General features: G+C 51.4%; 2 protein-coding genes across 11 annotated transcripts in view; one reads left to right on the top strand and one right to left on the bottom strand.

The window, feature by feature from the left end:
* The window catches only part of PHF21A (PHD finger protein 21A), a 171,455-nt gene extending 159,827 nt beyond the window's left edge, over window positions 1-11,628 (top strand). For all 9 annotated transcript variants that reach the window (XM_032488531.1, XM_032488533.1, XM_032488530.1 and 6 more), the window contains 4 exons: window positions 3,154-3,309; window positions 4,535-4,610; window positions 5,291-5,394; window positions 6,735-11,628. In XM_032488531.1, coding sequence (XP_032344422.1) covers window positions 3,154-3,309; window positions 4,535-4,610; window positions 5,291-5,394; window positions 6,735-6,998 — 600 coding nt within the window. In that variant the 3' untranslated portion in view covers window positions 6,999-11,628. The remainder of the gene's footprint in view (window positions 1-3,153; window positions 3,310-4,534; window positions 4,611-5,290; window positions 5,395-6,734) is intronic.
* Window positions 11,629-11,905: 277 nt separating this feature from the next.
* On the bottom strand, window positions 11,906-17,405 carry LARGE2 (LARGE xylosyl- and glucuronyltransferase 2). 2 transcript variants are annotated; one of them, XM_032488529.1, is made up of 15 exons: window positions 17,193-17,405; window positions 16,941-17,100; window positions 16,730-16,851; window positions 16,306-16,388; window positions 16,034-16,127; window positions 15,584-15,755; window positions 15,352-15,456; window positions 14,777-14,889; window positions 14,583-14,708; window positions 14,318-14,473; window positions 14,031-14,191; window positions 13,335-13,613; window positions 12,835-12,984; window positions 12,536-12,731; window positions 11,906-12,261 (listed from the first exon to the last, which is right to left on the bottom strand). In XM_032488529.1, the coding sequence occupies exons 2-15, from the start codon at window positions 17,035-17,037 to the stop codon at window positions 12,052-12,054; spliced, it is 2,064 nt and encodes a 687-aa protein (XP_032344420.1). In that variant the 5' UTR covers window positions 17,038-17,100; window positions 17,193-17,405; the 3' UTR covers window positions 11,906-12,051. The 2 variants fall into 2 exon arrangements, with proteins under 2 accessions (XP_032344420.1, XP_032344419.1); XM_032488528.1 differs by having other exon boundaries at window positions 16,004-16,127; window positions 17,193-17,404.
* Between the last annotated feature and the right edge of the window lie 1,046 nt (window positions 17,406-18,451).

Raw genomic sequence — 18,451 nt, 5'->3', positions numbered from 1 at the left:
TTTCTGCCTGTCCTGTCAATGAGCACCAGGAGTCCCTGTCAGAAACATTGTTTGCTGGCACCAAAGATTATCCCCATTTTCCTCAGTTGAAGCATTGCCAAAGGTATTGCCAGCTCATGGCTTCATAGTAGGGATCCTTCACTGGGTGAGGCATGGATGCTGGGGAACGGATGACGGTGGTTCTGCATGAGAGTCTCTTTCATAAAGAATGTTGGTTTTGTTTTTTGCGATTTTTCGTTGAGGAGGGTTATGGTTTTCTTTGAGAGATTGAACCTGAAGGATCCACTCAGATCAAATCACAAGCTGAAAGTTTCAGCCAAGCTTCATCTTAAAATACAAATTTTGTTCTTTGCAGGAATCTAAAGGTAAAAGGAAGCTTTTCTAAACCACTATAGATACGTTGAGAACTTTCTAAGTTAAACCTGGTGAAATGGATTTTCTTTAAAGATAATTGACTTCTACTTTGACAGTGTCCCAACAGTGGCAGTGATTAAAATCAACACACAGGGCTCTGTGTTCGCTGCTGGATCGCATAAGCCCCAACAACATTAATTAAACAATCTCAGTTGAGAGGCAAGCATTTCCTGGGGATCAATAACCATCTAGAAGGAGTTGTAATATAAGACCCAGCCAGTCACTAATCCTCAGGATGTACCTTGTTGCCACTATCATCATTTTTTATGAGAAGGGAAGATATGTTGACACAATTATAAAAATTTTTTAGCGAATGGTGAAGTTGCAGTTGATATAGCCAGGGTCCTCAGCTCCTAGCAAAGACTCATGGGTTAGACATCATTCAACTTACTATTTGGTTTATGGTAGTAATTTGGTCAGTCACCAAAGCCTAAGCCTTTGGACCTGGTACAGCACCTCCGTGGGACTTCCTCTGTGCTCTTTAAGCAAAGAACCAATTCTGTGTGAATGAAATATATCTCCTGGCATTTTATGTTCATTTCTATGGGCAGTAGTTCTCAAAGTGTGGTCCGGGTTTCCCTGAGACTCTTTCGGGGCATCAAAATATAAAATATATTTGTATATATTTTGAAGTATAATATCAATCAAAATATTAAATGAAAAATATTTTCATGATAACATTCTTTGCCATTTTCATTCTCATTCTCTCAAGAGTTAGAACAGTGGAGTTTTCCAGATACGACCTGACGAGTGAGGATGTCATCACTCTGAAGGCTTACTGAATGTGCACTTGCGTGTTCTTGGGTTTTTTAATTTTTCAGTACATGATTTATGTAACTTCCTGTGATTCTATTATTATTTCAAAATAAAAAGTTTTATAACTTCTAATACAATAAATAGCAATTACATATAACTCACATATGCAAAAACACTTTGAGGTCCTTAGTAATTTTAAGAGCTTAAAGGTGTCCTGACACCAAAAAGATTAAGAACTGCTGCTGTGGGATGTGTAAATAGAAGTTCTCTTTCTGTTAGAAACTTGAAAGAAATTATTCAACCTTTATTTATATACTCTCTGCCTTTCACTTGTTGACGTCCTTCTTACTCAGGAGGAAAGGAAAATGAGAATTCTTTACCCCCCAAAAAAGATAGGTATTTGGAATAAGGTGTCCAGTTTGGCTCATTTATTCATCACTGATAATTTTACGGTTCATGTAAAGCAGTCTCGGAAACCATAAAATTTTTATAAAAGATGCAGACTTAAAACATGGGGCTAAAGTTCAAGAAAGGCTAGCTCTCTAGAGGAGAGCAGCCCTCAGCCTGATTTTAAGAACGAAAGAAGAAAGTAACAGTTACTCTAGGGATGAACCCCTCCATCTTTGACGTCTTTCAGTGCCTGGAAGTTAATCCTCATGCAGTATTTTGCACATGTACAGAGTATCTTTTTTTTTTTTTTTTTTTTTTTTACTGCCCAGAGGTAACATTGTCTTCCTTAAAAAGATTAAAATCCATCTATGCTTTGATGTATTTTGCAACTCTTTGCATATCTGGTTTTCTAGGCACCAGATAATATGTAGATACTGCCAGATAGTTTCCTTTCCTTTTCTTTGGAGAGAAGTTGTTGGTCTGGGAAGATATGTTCCTTCAACAGTGGTGGTTGAGGGCTTATATCATAGAAAGGAAAAACTGGGCATTTCTCTTTGTTTCTGTGTTTCCTATGCAAAATTCCTGTATTAGCCTAGAATCCTGAAACAACACAATGGAAGTGAAAAGGGGTCTGCCTCGCTGCCTAATCTGTGGCACGACCCTTCGGTCTTCCCTTCTCTGCTGTCCTTAGCAGCAGCGTTAATCCTGCTCAGAGACCAGGCCAGGGATTGGCTTACTGAAAAATACCTCATTTTTTTTTTTTTTATGTGTTCTCTCCAATATTTAAATAGATCTGCCTTTTTCTGATGGTTCCTTTGTTCAAAGGGCTCCAGCAGACTTACCTGAGTATAAGAACTGTGACTGCTGGGAGCAGAGGAGACCAGCAGAGTGCACTTAGGCTGCTCTCCTTTTTCCATCTGGTGAAGTATTTTACAGGGAGGAATAAAGCCTCCCGGAATAGAATGGTCCATTGAACAGCAAATGCCAGACACTGGTTTTAAGAGAACGTTGTCAGCTGTTTGGTTTTTTTAATTCTTCATGTTAGAAAGTTCATAGAAGTTTAATTTGCCTGTGACTTAATCTTTTTCCTGTTTGAACTTTGTTGTTTTTCTCCCAGAGCAAGCAAAGAGTTCAGTGAAAACCTCCATTTCTTATCTGTTCTTTGCCAGTCCTTCTAAACTTCCCCAAAATGATAAGTAATGAGAATTTTTTGTGTCATATTGTGGAACACTTTGATGAATGGATTTCAGTGTCTTTAAACTTTATGATTTGTGGCTTGGACTCTGCCGAAACATAAATGCCAAGCTATCACCTGTAAAGCTAATTGTGGCCTAGGTGACTACAGAGTTATAGCTTCCTGTAAACTCTACTTTAAATTAAGAATGCTGGCCCCACCCAGGAGCCCCAGTTGTATGGAGCAGGTGGAGGCATGTACCATTGGTGATTCCTGCTTTTCTTGAACACTCTTGTAAGGAGTTGGAAGGGTACATCTGATTGTCCTAAAACATTTATATATATCTCCAGAATGTGCATGTTAACATACAAATTTTACCTTTTTTGTCCTTTCTCTTACCTTTCCTCTCAATTTCATAGGGTGATATCCATGAGGATTTTTGCAGCGTTTGCAGAAAAAGTGGCCAGTTGCTGATGTGTGACACATGTTCCCGTGTGTATCATCTGGACTGCTTAGACCCTCCTCTGAAAACGATTCCCAAGGGCATGTGGATCTGTCCCAGATGTCAGGACCAGGTACTGTGGGTGGGTCGGACAGAGTGAGGGACGGGGAGGGAGGAGAAGGACCCTCTAAGCTGGGGGAGTGGCTGAGTCTCTTCCCTCTCCTGAAGTTCTCCAGGCCACGTCTGCCCTGGTCACAGCACCACACTCACCCACACAACATCCGTCCTCAGGGGATCTCTATCACGTCCATGAGGCAGGGACTCTGTGTACAGGTGGAGAGCCCTGCTTCCCTTTATTTGAAATGACTTACCTTCTCATTACCTTTACCTTTGAAAGTCTGTGAGTCTCTCTGCCTCATTCTCTAAAAATGGTCTAAACTCAGCATATGGTTGAAACTCTGGAAATAAAGTCCTTAAAGGAAAGTGCCCATTTAATTCAAATAAGAACAGTTTCACTTTTAACCTGTGCTGTCATCAGGAACAGAGGACTGACTATGAAGTGCTGTCTTAATATTGCATTGACTTGAAAGAAGAAAAAGCCTTTTCCCCCCTTCTCTGTTTAGTTTCTGTTTTTTTTCCTCAACCATCTATGTATCTTTACATCTTTATGTTTTTATTATTAGCTGTCTCAAGTCTTTCTTGGAAGTAGACAAAAGTATAAGTAGTAAATAAATAAGCCTAGTAACTCACAAGCTTTGGGGTCCCGCTCAGTTCATTGGAATCTTGATTTGAGGGAATTCTGGTTTCCCCCTTTTATCTTGGTCCTCATCCTTCCTATCTCCATGATATAGTAGAGACAGTTCTCTGTTCTCTTCCTGATGCTGCTTTGTGACCTTCTGATAATTTTCTACCGAGGGTCTAGATTAAAATTAATTTCCTTGGTCAGGCTGTCTTTAAGGGACATACAAAGCTAAAAGTGAGACAGGCAGCTCGTATCAGGTCAAGGACCAAACTGCCAGTGGCTGCTGCCATCATGCAGACTTGGTGGTTCTGGCTTCAGGAGTAGTTGGGGGTCGGTGGCGGGCATGAAAAGATAGGAATGCCCGGCCAGGTCCCAGCTTCTTTCTAAGCCAGGGCTCAGGCGGCTTGGCTCTAACTGCCATTGACCCTCATTTTCTCAGGCTGTTCACTGGAACCTTCTAGTCCAGAAACTATAGACCAGGGTTTTGCAACACTGCCACCATAAATTCTTCCTGGATTTTGGCTGTCAATAGCTACACACACTGTTGCTTGTTATTACATGGGGGATGTGTGTTTATACCTCTTTCTCAAGGATAAAATTCTAAAAATCTTTTCAGATGCTGAAGAAGGAAGAAGCAATTCCATGGCCCGGAACTTTAGCAATTGTTCATTCCTATATTGCCTACAAAGCAGGTAACAGGTTATCCATATACCCCCTTTTGTATAAGTATCCCTTTATTTAAAAAAAAAAAAGTATTAGAAGACAGCATTTTTGTTTTCAAAAGGAAATTTATAAGCCAGAAAGAGAAAGAAAAATGCCGTATGATATCGCTAATATGTGGAATCTTTAAAAAAAAAAAAGACACAAATGAACCACTTATTATTTGTAACTTGGATGATTGATTTCTTGAATATGTGTAAGCACATTTGACTGTCCTTTATGATTGGATTACTGCATTCTGTTGATTATTTTGTGGTTGGCTTTATTCCTTTGATAACTATGTAAGTTTAAAAAGTTAAAGCTCTAAAATGTTCTTAGAAACAATGAACAGTACATATGTGTAAATTTTTTTAAAAGGAAATTTAAAGTTAAAAATGAAAAGTTTTTATTGAATGAAATTAGTTTATTATAGTACTTTCTTGGGAAGGAAAAATGAAAAGTGATATCTTAGTATGTAAAGCCGGGCCCAAGCCACTGATGATTTTTGTGTCCCATTACATACAGAAAGAGGAAGTCCAGGTGAGAAGGACCCGTGCACTGACTTTGAAGCTGGGGGACCTTCGGGGAACATACCACTCTGGCAGGCATTCTGAACACAGCGGCCTTTTCAAAGAATTTATTGTTAAAAACAAGTTCCTTTTTTTTTTTTTAGCAAAAGAAGAAGAGAAACAGAAATTACTTAAGTGGAGTTCAGATTTAAAACAAGAACGAGAACAACTAGAGCAGAAGGTGAAACAGCTCAGCAATTCTATAAGTGTGAGTAAGCCTCGTGCCTGTGGTGATAGAACAGGGCCTTCCGTGTACGTAACACACGTGGGGCTCTCAAGGGCTGATTCACTCCTTCAGCATATTAGCGCTGTTAACTTCGGTGGTTGCTGTTTGCCTCCAGTTAGAATTTGCCCTCAGGTTCAGGTGGCCAGTTGGTATATGGTGCCTTAGCCAAGCTCTGGAGCATTCTCTTGACTTTGATCTGAGAGAAGATTTCAGTCCCCAGGCTGAAAAGATCAAGTAGCCACTACAGCAGCACAGCCACCATCCCTATGTGCTCCTGAGCATGTTCGGAGCCAGGGGGTGGGGGTGGGGAGCGTGTGGAGCTGCCTGACACTGGGCAGGCACAGACCAGGTCCCTGTGTGTGAATCTTCCCAGTCACCCTAGCTAGTGGGTCCACCCTCCTGCCCCCTCTTCCACACCCTGCAGATTGCCTTTCTGGGTTCTCCTGAGCAGCCTGCGAAAGTAGGGTTTCTAGAGACAAGAATTGGAAGTAAATACTACCCAGCCTGGCTGAGCAGGTGGGAAAGAGGGTTGTATCTGCAGCAGGGATTCAAAGGCGTTTCCCCCAGGAGCAGGCTCTCTTTTCCATTGAATAGGTACCCTTGTTGGAGTGAGGTGGCCTCAGTCCTCACGGATGCCGGGTGGTGCCCTGGACTTTGGTGGCAGTCGTGCTGTCCCTCCTCATCATACTGCCCATGGCTAGCAGGTTCACATCTCTTTGTGTGCCTAGAACAGAAGCCAGCGGGTGTGGGAGGCCAGGTAGAAGAGGGCAAGAGACTACAAGTTCATGACTGAGCAGAAGGGCTTCTGCTGGCTGCGGTCTTTGATTCTCCTAAATATCACGTCCTGTCCCAGGCCCTGCCTCTTAATTTCTTGCTGAACGAATGAGCCTCAGTAGGCCCTCAGATTTAATCCAGGTACCATCGGCTTGTTTTCTTCCCTGGAAAGCTCAGTCCAGTCCTGAGCATCTCAGCACCATTAGCAAGGTAGAAGCATACCCAGACCTGCCTAGACCATCTTCAGCACCGATGTAGGAACCTTTTTTTCTTAATACCTTTTCACTTTGTAGTATTATAGTGGTAATTCATATCTGGTTTTAAGTCCTCATGTCAAGTAGAGTTGGCTTTTAAACCACTCACTTGCCCCCTCTTGCCTCCTGGGCTGCCTACTTCCCTTGGGTAGCAACACCCACTCCAGTGAGGAGCAGAACGAGGTCTAGGGGCTGCACACCAGCCAACAGGGATTCTTTTATCTGGAGAGGGCAGCCCCAGGCCTGTCAGAAAAGCTGAAGGCTCAGTGCCACTGCCCTTCTCATTGGCTGCAGAAATGCATGGAAATGAAGAACACCATCCTGGCCCGGCAGAAGGAGATGCACAGCTCCCTGGAAAAGGTAAAACAGCTGATCCGCCTCATCCACGGCATCGACCTCTCCAAACCTGTAGACTCTGAGGCCACTGTGGGGGCCGTCTCCAATGGCCCGGACTGCACCCCCCCTGCCAACGCTGCCACCTCCACGCCAGCCCCCTCCCCCTCCTCCTCCTCCCAGAGCTGCACAGCGAACTGTAACCAGGGGGAAGAGACTAAATAACAGAGCCCCGCTAGGAGAAGCCACGGGATCCCGGCGGCAAGGAGAGCAAAACACTGAAGACTCTAGAAAAGCAAAGCCGGATTTCTTCTGGAAAGTACAGAATTCTTTTGGTTCTTTGGTTCCAGAGAGAGAGAAGATGCTTGTGCCAGGTGGCACCAGAGTTTGCCAATTGATCCTTCTTATTCTGTGTGTACATGCAAAGATTGGACCATGTTACATGAAATAGTGCCAGCTGGAGGTTCTTTGCCAGCACCATGCCAAGTGAAATAATATATTTACTCTCTCTATTATACACCAGTGTGTGCCTGCAGCAGCCTCCACAGCCACGATGGGTTTGTTTTTGTTTTGTTGGGTGGGGAGCAGGGACGGGCGGAGGGAGGAAAGCAGGTTTCAGATCCTTATTTGCCGAGCCGTTTGTTTAGGTAGAGAAGACAAGTCCAAAGAGTGTGTGGGCTTTCCTGTTTCTAAACTTTCACTACTATAAAACCAAAAAGAGGAAATCGAGATTTAACCAACCCAGTGCCCAGAGGAGGGATGGGGAGGGAGTGGGAGGGAGCCGGGGTGGGAAAAGTATATCGAATAAGCAGTATTTCATATTGTCTGGGGCGGGCATGGTGCACGGAGAGATGGACACCAAGAACAGCCACCGGCTGATTCTCTGGAGCGCTCCGCTCCCCCGCCATGGACGCCCCCACCCTCCCCAAGTTCCTTCCCTGCTGTGGCACGTGGGCGCCATCCCCATGGACGATCCGGTTACCTTCCCTCTCCAAGAACAAGCAGAATCAGGCCTCAGGTGGCCCTTGCCCGGGGCAGGGAAGAAGGGTGTGTGTGTCAAGGAAGGAAAAATGGTGGATCAGTGATTTTACTTGAAAACAAGCTCCATCCCTTTTCTATATTTATAAGAAGAGAAGATCCTGAGTGAAGCAGCACGCGACCCAGGTGTGTGTGTATTGAATGGAGACGTTTCTTTTCTTTCTTTTTTGTTTTTGTTTTTGTTTTTTTTTTGTTTTTTGTTCTTTTTTCCTTTAAAAGAAGTTTTATTTTGTTGTTTATTTTACTTTTTTGGTAACAAAAACTAAAATAAGGAATAGAAAAGCTGTTTTTCAGGCTGACAGTCCAATTAAGGGTAGTCGAGACCTTGCATGGTAGAATAGGAATCATAGTGTCAGTGAGGTCAGTGAGTCTGTGTGAGTCCTTGTGTCATCGTTCGGGGCACTGTTTTTTTATGCAAGGGCAAAAATCTTTGTATCTGGGGAAAAAAAAACAACTTTTTTTTAAATTGAAAAGGAAAATAAAAGATATTGAGGTCTTCCTAGTGTTACTTAAATTAAGATCAAGGTAAGAAACATTGTAAAAAAAAATTACGAAAGTGCTATTTGTTTCCTAAAAACAGTGATTTCTATTAAAAAGGTGTCAGAACTGGAGAAAATGCTGTGTAGTTATAATTTTTTAGCACAGAACCTGCTGATCATGATGACATCTTGCTGTGTTTGTGTCTCAGGACTGGTGGGCTAGTCTCCGTGATTTCTGTCCTCCGGATGGCTGCAGCCCTGAAGGGCAGGGGCAGAGCCCTCCCACCAGCCTCCCCTCCTCAGAAAAGACTGTCCTCTCTTCTTGGTGCAGGGATCTGGGCTCCTGTTTCTGAAGCCCAAATGGAGTGTGGATGGTATCAAGGCCCCACCTGTTGTCTCCTCAGATTTTGCTAGAGCAGAAGGCTGGTGCCTAAACAAGATCCCTTCCTTTGGTGCTGCTCTTGGTCTTTCAGCCACCAGCATTTTGAGTGCCTGGGGGACAACTTTGAAGGAAATGAAGAGTGAAGCTCTTTGGTGCCCATGTACCCTGGCCTTGGCGGAAGGGTACAGGGGGCAGGCTGGCTGCATCAGCCCTTGGTGCTCAGAAGGAACAAAGGAGTGAGATGTCTTGAGGGTACATGGTGTTTCTGAGACAGAGAGCCCCAGGGTGGCCTTTGTGTCTTCTTGCCTTTGAAGAGAGTCTTGAATCTCCAGCCGCTTTCTCTGCCTGCTGGCTCCAGGCTCTACTTTGCCCACCCACAAGCTTCCTAGATGACCTTTGGCTAGAATTGCTGTGTTTGCCTTGGCTTGGCCTGTCTCCTAGAGAAAACCAGGGTTCTGAAATGCTCCGACCATTTCCATCATCTTGCCTTGTGGGAAGTAAATTTTGTCAGGTGTGGGCTCCTGCTGGAGACCTCTGCCCAGTGTGTGCTTCTGGCTACAGGAGGGAAGCAGTGGCTCTGCACCGCATCGCTCCCGGAGCCTCTCTCCCCAGCCCACCCCATGCCCCGTAACAGCCAGAGCTGAGGAAGGGCAGAAATGGTCCCATTAGTTTCCCCCTCACCTAATTAGGCCCAGAGATGGATCCCGAAAGCAGCTGCAGCAGAGAGACACTTCTTAAGTAAAACATGTCTCATCTCCACCAACCATTTCTGTCCACTTGCCCTGGATGTTGGAAGATGGGATTGAGAGGGACTGCACAGGCCTGAGCCAGGACCTGGCTGCAGGGTTTCCTGAGAGGGAAAGAAAGGAGCTCCCTATTCTCATGCAAAAACCAAGGTGCTAAGTCTAGTTAGGGAGCTTTGGGAGATGCCCGGACTAGTTGGAGGAATAGTTGGCCGAGGTTCGGGCGCTCAGAGGAAGGCTGCACGTCCTGTCTTAGAGCTCTCTCATTTGACTTGTCTGGGCCAGGAGGCTGGGGCTGCCAGGTAATACCTGTCTTCTTGAAAGAAGTTGGGAAACTATCATCACTAGAGGCCTTCTGCTCAGAAAGGAGCTACCTGGGGGATTCTCAAGGGTAGGGGGCAGGGCTAGAGCTGACCAGGGATCTGCTAGCTTCTGTGAGCAGTCACGCTCTGACCTTGTCTCAGATTGGGGTACGGGTCTTTCCTCAGGTTCAGGTGTCAGCTGTTTTGCAGGTCAGCTAATATGGAGTAAAAAATGCAACCCTGCCCCGAAACCTGCATTCTGGACTAAGAGTCTCAAACACCCCTTACGGCAAAGAAAGGGCCCTAGTCTCCTCCTCCACTTCCCACCAAGAGAAAACCACCCCTCCGTCCCTCCAGACCTGTGGGTCCCCGTGACCACCTGAGACGCACATTCATGATTGCACCCTACCCCAGCTGCCTCCTTCTCCTTCTCCCTCCTTCTCTTCTGCTGCTTTTTCCCCCTGACCAACACATCTGAGAGCAGCTGGCTTGCAGGCACTTCAAAGGCCAGGGAGTGGCTGGTCTGGGACAAGGGAGGAGCTGCCCACGGGGCTCTGGGTCAGGAGGCCCCTTGTCAGTCCTGTGACTCAGGTGCAGTGCCCTGGAGGCAATGAGGTCACGTTGCTGTCACCGTCCCTGCTCACGCTCTTGCTGGTGTGGCCTGTAGGTCCTTTTTCTTTCAGGAAGCCTGCTGGGTCTTGTCTCTCCTCCACTCAGCTCATTGAGTTCTGCTTTCTTCCTTCCTTATCTGGCCCTTTGGAGGCAAGCCTGCTGGTTGTGCCTGGCAGGGAGACCCGGCTCGGGGCAGCCCCTCATGGGTCCTTATCTATGACACAGCCACAGCAGCCTCCAGCTGGCGCCCTATAGGGCCTGCCTTTGCCCCTGCTGCTGCTTGGCTCAGGCTCAACAGGCAGAGTGGTCGCAGTCGCTTGGCCCCTGCCTCTCCCATCCTGGTGACTGTGTTTCCAGCTCACCTCAGTCTTGGCATGTGAACTGCCTCTCCAGCCATCTCTGCCACTTGCTCTCTTGGGCCCAGCAGAGGCTTTTGGGCTCTCGTCCCAACCCACAACTCACACAACGCAATCAAAGTGGTTTCCTCCCTTCACTCCCTTTTAGGGTGTGGTCTGTCTTACTTATCCAAAGGGCTTAATTTAGGAAACTTTTACCCCAGGGGCAAAAGGCTCTTCGGTAGTAGGATGGATGGTGGCCTAGGTACATTTTCCAGGCCCTGGGTTCTCCATATTTCATGGTTTCTGTTGGATGGAGGCAGCCTTGCTCTGTGTAAAAGACTGTGGGCCTCACCCCCACCCCTCAGCTGGGCACCCTTGGCAGGAAACAGGAGACCCATTCTCACCCTGACTTACAGCTGTCCTCAGTGTCAGTTCTTTTCCAAGTGAGGGGTGGCCCCTGAGAAGATTCCTCTGGCCCTCCCAGAGAGTGAACAGGAGGAAGCTGGGGGGTGAGGGGGTACCCCTGCAGAGAGCCTGGGTAGAACTCTTGAATAGCCTTTGTAAAGGAAGAGCAGGGCTCACAAATTCCACTTCACTCTTCCCTCCCACAAGCCCTTCTTCCCGAGGACTCTTGGTCCCCCACGGCAGCCTCTGGCCCCTGCTCCTCTCTCGTGTCGTTGGGTCCTCAGCCCAGGGTAAGCTGCAGTCAGGCAGGACAGGACAGGCAGCCGGAGGTCAGCAAGCTCTGAGCAGAAAAGAGCCAGCCAGCCCCCAACCTGTCTCTTGTCCACGCCCTTTGTGATTTCAGTCTTGGTAGAACTTGTATTTGGAGTTTTGTGCTTCAAAGTTTTTGTTTTTGTTCGTTTGATTTTTGTTTTGAGGGGGTGGGGGGGATTCAGAGCAGCTGATCAATTTGTATTTATTTATTTTAACATTTTACTAAATAAAGCCAAATAAAGTCTCTCAGACTCATGGTTTTGGGTTTGGGGCAGGGGAGGGTAGACAAGACACACTCCAGTCCCGGCCTCCTTGGGAGGGTCTGGCCAGATTCAGCACCTCCTCGAGCCCACTGACGCCCTCATGCCCCAGACCAGGAGGAACATGAAAAGGAGCCATTAACACTTACTTACGAAAAAAGAATGTTACAGTTGAGGAAACAGGAATCAGCCCCAAGCCAGCTGGGGCAGAGGAACACTATAGCATAGTCCCAGCCATAGAACAGCAGCCAAGGGGGGCCCCAGACCCACCCCACAGATACTCCATCACAACCCTTCCCACAAAGACCTTAAATAATTTAAATAGCAGGGAGGGTAGGGTGCTGGCAGGTTGCTCCAGTGTCTGCAGGGAGTGTGTGAGAGCCAAGGCGAGAAGGGCAGGGGTGAGGTCAGATGGGGCCTCGGGGCTGCTGCAGGGCAGTGAGGTATTTGAGGGCAGCAGCCCCATAGCTGCGGGACAAGTCCTGGTGGAACTCATCCTTGAGGGCCTGGAGGCAGTCACGATAGGTGGGGCTGGAGCGGAAGCGAGAGATGTCAAGGCTTGGAGCGTGGGGCAGGTGAATGATGAAGGCCTCGGGCAGCACCAGGAGCTCGTATTCCTGTTGGGGGGGGGGGGAGGTTGGGGGCAGGCAGATGGATGGTCATTGCCTGGGCTGGGGAAAGATGGTAGCTCCAGGGGATGGGGAAGCAGGCTTACTCGATAGCTGCTGGAGCATAACTTGGGGCCAAAGGGCAGACGATTTTAGTTCAGCAGAAGGGTGGAATTTCTAAGAGTGCTGCCTAACAGAGCAGTGTGCTACACTGAGGCATGGTGAGCTCCTTGGTCCTGGAGGTATTCAAATCAAGGCTGGGAGGCAGCAAGGCACCCCTCACCTGTGCATCCAGCTCCATGATGTGGGCCACCTTGTTCCAACCAAAGCCCACAAAGCGGGAATCATAGCGGGGACAGTCACGTGGCACCACCACATAGGGCTCGTAGTCGGCTGCCCATTGCACGCGGTATGGCTCCTGAGCCTCCCGCCAGCGGGCGTAGTCTGTGGGTGCGTGACCCCGGGGCCACTCGTGGTACCTGTGGAGCAGGACAGGGCGAGAAGCCAGGCTGAGGCTAGGAGCTCGTGGCTGGTGGGGCCAGTGTAGGGGACACAGAGGGGCAGGGCAGTGGCCTCTCCTACCTGAAAGTATGGAGAGACCCAGCGTCCAGCAGGGCCAGCAGTTCGGCCTTGGAAGTGGGGAAGCTGAAGCGGTAGTGCAGGGTCTCGAATGCTGGCACCACCAGAGCCGCCTTCCGCCCACCATCCAGCTCCAGCTGCTCGATGGAGGCCCTGAGGAAGGAGCGCCCATGAACAGGAGAGAATGGGGAAGGCTCTGCCTCCAGCATGGGATCCAGTGCTTCTCTTACTTTTATTAGATGTAGGACCCGGCTTTCAAAGGCCAGCTCACCCTGAAGCCCACAAGAAGACAGACGCAAGTGGAGCTGCTGCAGGAAGCATGTCCCAGCCCCTCTGCTCTCCTATGGCAGCCCAGAGAAATCACGTGGCCCCCACCCTCGTACAGACCCCATTTTCCGGGACACTGTGGTCCAGAAAGGAGCAGGGATGCACTCGCCTAAGGTCCTGCCCCCGACCCTGTTTACATCCACCCATATACTGTTCCTCTCCTTCCTCCAGCGCACCTGAGGTAGTTGTAGAGGGAGTAGGCAGGCAGGAAGTCAATGTCGCTGAGGAAGACGTAAGGTGTGAGGGCCTGGGCCAAGGCCACGTTGCGAAGCTGGTTGATGGGGTAGAAGGGCCCTTCACGGTACACCACGTGGTAGGCCACATCCTGCCGGGCGGAGAGCACTGCCGAGGTCTCGACGAAACGCAGGAACTGCTGGGCCTCTGCGTCTGTCAGGTATAAGGCCAGGCTCATGGGGCCCGGCCAGTGCCTGCACAGGGCTTCCAGCATCTGCAGCCTGGGGTGAGGGGGGTGGTCAGCCCAGGGAAGGCTGGGATACCTCCCAGGTTAGCTGCTGCGGACAACCCCCCTCAAGTGACTTACTGAGCACCGTCCAAGCACTTTTTGAGCTGTTCTTACTTAATCTTCACAACTACCCCACCAGGTGGGTACTTTCTCATTTGACAGATGAGAAAACTGAGGGCCAGAGATACTAAGACTTGCCCATGATCCCGCAGCTACGGAGGGGCAGTTCCAGGCATCTGAATGATTCCCAAAGCCCAAGCTCCTTTCACCACCGCCAGTGGCTCCAACTTCTGGAACTCCCCAGCATCAGGCAGTAAGAGCTCTTCCTTCCACCAAATGAAACCCTCTTCTTGCAACTCCCAGTCCCAGACCATGCTATGTTCCCTGGGGCTGCCCTCAGCACCCTCACCGGTCCATGGAGAGCTGGGCCACCAGGGTGACATCATGGGGCTGGGAGGGGGGTGGCTTATGGGGCAGGAAGGTGATATGCACACGGTGCACAGTGAGCTGCTGCTGCCGGAATTCAAAGCAGGCATCCTCCTCATCCAGTTGTGCCAGGGCCCGCTGCAACTGAGGGGATGTGGGGAGAGAAGAATGGGCTGGGTGGGCAGGCAGACAAGCCCCAGACAAGGCTGGGTCCCACCAGGGCAGAGGGGTAGAGCCTCCCTGAGGGAAGGGAAGGCAGCTCCCTCTCACCTGCTCGGCCCCAGGAGGCAGTGGGCAGGGGCACCCAAAGAGCTCTCTCCGCAGCAGGTTCCCATCGTACTCCAGGAAGGTCAGGTAGAGGTTGCGGAAGGATTCCACGTGCTTGTTCTTCACGCGGAGCTTCTTTGGTGAGTTCCAGTGGATCACCTGGGACCCGGGAGTGTGTTGGAGCAGGGACGGGAGCAGTGACGGGAGCAGCAAGCAGGAGTCCCCGTCCTGGGCCCATCACCACCATTCAGCCACCTGCCCCACCCACCTTGAGGTCAGATGCCTCTGAGTAGCAGCGCTCAGCCAGTGTGTGGTCTGACAACTGCACGTTCCAGACGCAGGGCAGGGGCTGCACCAGCCACGGGTGCTCTTTGATTACGGCATTGAAGATGTCCTGGGCAGAGACAGCCATCACACCTTGGCCCAGAGCCTACCCAACCCTACTCCAAAGCTCCCCCAGACCTGGTCAGCCAGTGAGGTGGCGGGTAGGGTGAGAAGCTCCCGCGTGGCCGTCATCTTCCACATCTGCTCCCAGCCAGCCTGCCGAAGGCGGTCCAGCCGCAGGAGGATCACACCTGCTCACAGGGAGAGGTTGTCATGCCCACCTGGGATGACCCAGCTCCTGGGGCCAGGGGACATGAAGGTGTCTTTTAAGTGCTTATTTTCTGACTGTTCAGACATGAGCATGGACTAGCTCTGACAATGACTAACCCTCTTGGGGGTGAAGGGGAGGCAAAGCACAGCTTATGAGCACCTCCACAACCATGTTCTCAAATTCGGTAGTCTCAGGGCTGGTAAAATCATCCCCATTTGATGAATGAGTAAACTAAGGTTCAGAGGGACCAAGTGGCTTGGCCAAAGTCATCCAGCACGTACAGCCAAGGTTGGAACTGTCATTTCTGGCTCTTCTCTCAGTGTTCTTCCCACAGCACAATTCTTCCCGTGTGGGGACTGCCTAGCATTCTGTATGCTGCCCAGTCCCTGGGGCCCAATGACCAGTGCCCACGCCTCTTGCCTCCCTCCACCACTGTCCCCACCTGTGTTAAATCCCCGGCCCAAGGCAGGCCAGGGCCTGTGGTTCCTCCAGAGGTTGCCGAAGTACCAGTCACTCTGGTTCTCCACGAGACCGATCACTTGCTTGTCTGGGAAGGGAGGGCATGAGGGAGCTGCCTGAGGCTGCCACAGTACCTTGGCACAGGGCTGGGCTGCAAGGAGGACTGGACGGGCCAGGGAAGGGGGCTGACAGGGGTGGGTTCCCAGGCCTCTCACCAGAAAAGTAAGCAAAGAGTGCCCAGAGCTCTGCAATGTTGGAGGCGAAGGTGACATCTGTGTCCAGGACAATGACACGGACCAGGTCAGGGGGCAGGACACCGGGCAGCACTAGCTTCATTAGCCCATAGAGGCCAGAGTAGTGCTTGTTGGGGATCCAGGAGACCTGGGGCTGTGGGTGGGAAGGACAGGGCATGAACCTGGCAGAGAAGGGCCTCTGAGTGCCAGAACATACTCAGGGTGACACGGGTAAGAAGGGATGAGCCCCAGGAGGGTGAGGGGTTTGAGCTTCAGTAGATATGATGGGGTTGGGGGTCCCAGGCAGCTGTAACCTGCCCTCCCCCTGATCCTCACAACCTTAGGAGGAAGGAGAGGGCTGGGCATGGCTGGGGAGGAGTGCAGAAGGGCCAGGGCTCCTGCCTTGAGCTCATCAGCATTGTAGAAGCTGACCCAGACAGCAGGCACCATCCATGTGTGAAAGAGCGTCTCCAGGATGTTTCTGGCCACGGCATCAGTCACCAAGTGGAGGTGCAGTGGATTTTTCCTTTAGGAAAGACACAGGAGGAAAGCTGATAAGCCCCAGAAGGAACTCCATGGGACAAGCCTCACCCCGAGGTGCTCAGAAGTGGGAGCGTCAACTTCTGCAAAGAGCTTTTCCACATCCAGTTCAGGATATTCTTACAACCACCTTCAAGGGAGGAAAAGGACACTCCTGGCTGTACCTGTAGAAGAGCATGGACTTCACCAGGGTGATGATGTCTCTGCTGGAGTTATGACCTGCACACACGATGGCCACCTGCAAGAGCTGGGGAGGGGACACCAGGTCAGCAGCAGCCCCCTCTTCCACTAGAAGGTAAGCACCATGGGTGGGCGGACCTGGCCTAGGGCAGTGTAACACCCCCACCTGACATCAGAACTAGGGAAGGGTGATGAGGGGGACTCCCCAGAGCAGGAGTCCACCACTCCATTTCACAAAAGAAGAAACCGGGGTCAGAAAGGGAGGTGCGAACCCGAGGCGCCCCCAGCTGACTGATCAGTGCTAGAGCCCACGCCAGGTGTTGGGATTCCCACAGGTGTACCAGGTGACCAGGCTGGGGGCGCGGTGCCCGAGATTCCCGCCACCAGGGGCCGTGCGCACCTACCTACCTCACACTTGGGCGGCCGCGGCCGCGGCCGCGGGGGATCGCAATCTGAGCTGTTGTGGCCCCCGTAGCCCGCCGGCAGGTCTCCGTCGAGGGCAGCAGCCCCCCGCGGCTGTGGCCGCCCATCTGGAGGTACACGTGGCGTTAGCGAGTAGGGTAAGGATCCCGGGCCACCCCTCCACCCCACCACTCGCCTCCCTGCTGGCTGCGCTCACAGTCCAGGTCCCCGCCGAACAGGAAGAAACCGATCAGAAACAGCAGCAGCAGCAGTGCTGCGGCCCCCAGCGCCCGGGGGCGCCCTCGGGGCAGCATGGCCACCTCCGGGGGGTGCTCAGGGTGGGGCGCGACCTCGAGCTATGGGCTCCATTGCAGGCCCTGTGGACCGGGAAGGGAGAGGAGGGTCGGCCTAGGGCAGCGGGGCCCGACGGCCACCCGATCTTCTCTCCCGCGCTGAATAGCCTTCTCACCTGCTCCAGCGGTTTGCGGGCCCCGACCTTACTCTTTCAGAAGCCAGCTGGGGTGCAGGGAAAGGGGAGGTGGAGGCGCAGTCCTGCCCCGTCCGAGCAGGAGCCAGCCCCGCCCCCAACCTGGGTTCAGGTTTCACCTCCGCTTGGCTGAGCCCGAAGGGGCGGGGAGACCCCCCTGGGGGAGGGGGAGGGCTGGTCCCGCCCCTGTCCTGGCTTCCGAAGGCCCCCTCCAGCAGGGTAAGAAACCTGGGAACCCTCAGGACAGCTGGAGGGCTAGGGGGCAGCCATCCAGGAAGGACCAGCCCCAAATACCTGCTCTGAGCCCATCCCCCTCTCCCCTGCTCTGTGACCCCATCTCCACCCCTTTACCTTCCCCTGGGGAAGGGTCCGTGACCCCGGCCCGAGATCAAAGGAATGGCCTGAGTGAGAGGGAGGGGGCTAGATTGGAATGCGGGGCCTCGGGCATCTGGGACACCTGCTCTAGGGGCGGGAGGCGGGCGGCGGGAGGCGGGGCCCTAACAAGATCTGCCCGGAGCCGCGGAGCACCTGGAGTCCCCCGCTTTCCTCCCGGTCTGCTCCACCCCCGTTCAGTCCAGGTGGCCCGGTGACACAAAGTGGCCTTGTGAAGGTCGCCTCCTGCCCGGGAGTTGTAAGGGGCCTCACTCACACGGCCCACCTGGGCCTCCTGGGCAGGGCAGGGGATCCCCTACCCTTGCCTAGACCGTAGCGGTGACTGTGCCTGGCTTCCAGCCTGGATCTCTTCCTCTGCCATCCACACCACCCCCTTCCTCAGAGGGCCCCAGCCAGGCCTCCGCAGGCCCTGGAGGAGGTGGTGGCACCCTGGACCGTGAACGAGAACAGTCACGGCTGACTGAGCGTATACTCTGCACCCAGGCCCTGTGCTGAGGTTCCACAGCCTCATCTCAGTGAACCCTCACCTCAGTCGTGTGACACAGGTATTATTTTCCCCGGAGAGCTGAAGTGACCCGTTAGAACACCCTCCCGTCCTTCCCCAGGCTCTACCCTGCAGTTTCCGAGCTGCCACTCCATAAAGGCTTCCTGCCCTAGGACTTGTCCTTGAAGTTCCTTCTGCCTGGATTCTGTCAGATTCTCACAAGGTAGGATCCTCTCTCCACATCCCTTGCTTTATTGTTTTCTTAGCACTCCTTGTAAGGGGACCTTGCTGACTTAATTATAGCCCATGTACCCCCTAGAAGGTAGCTGCTCACCAGACTGGGTCCCCAACATCCAACCAGGGC

The sequence above is a fragment of the Camelus ferus genome, chromosome 10 (assembly GCF_009834535.1).
Source record: "Camelus ferus isolate YT-003-E chromosome 10, BCGSAC_Cfer_1.0, whole genome shotgun sequence".
In the NCBI taxonomy this organism is placed as follows: domain Eukaryota; kingdom Metazoa; phylum Chordata; class Mammalia; order Artiodactyla; family Camelidae; genus Camelus; species Camelus ferus.
The sequence above is the reverse complement of the archived record's forward strand: the minus strand, read 5'-3'. Positions and strand labels throughout refer to the sequence as shown.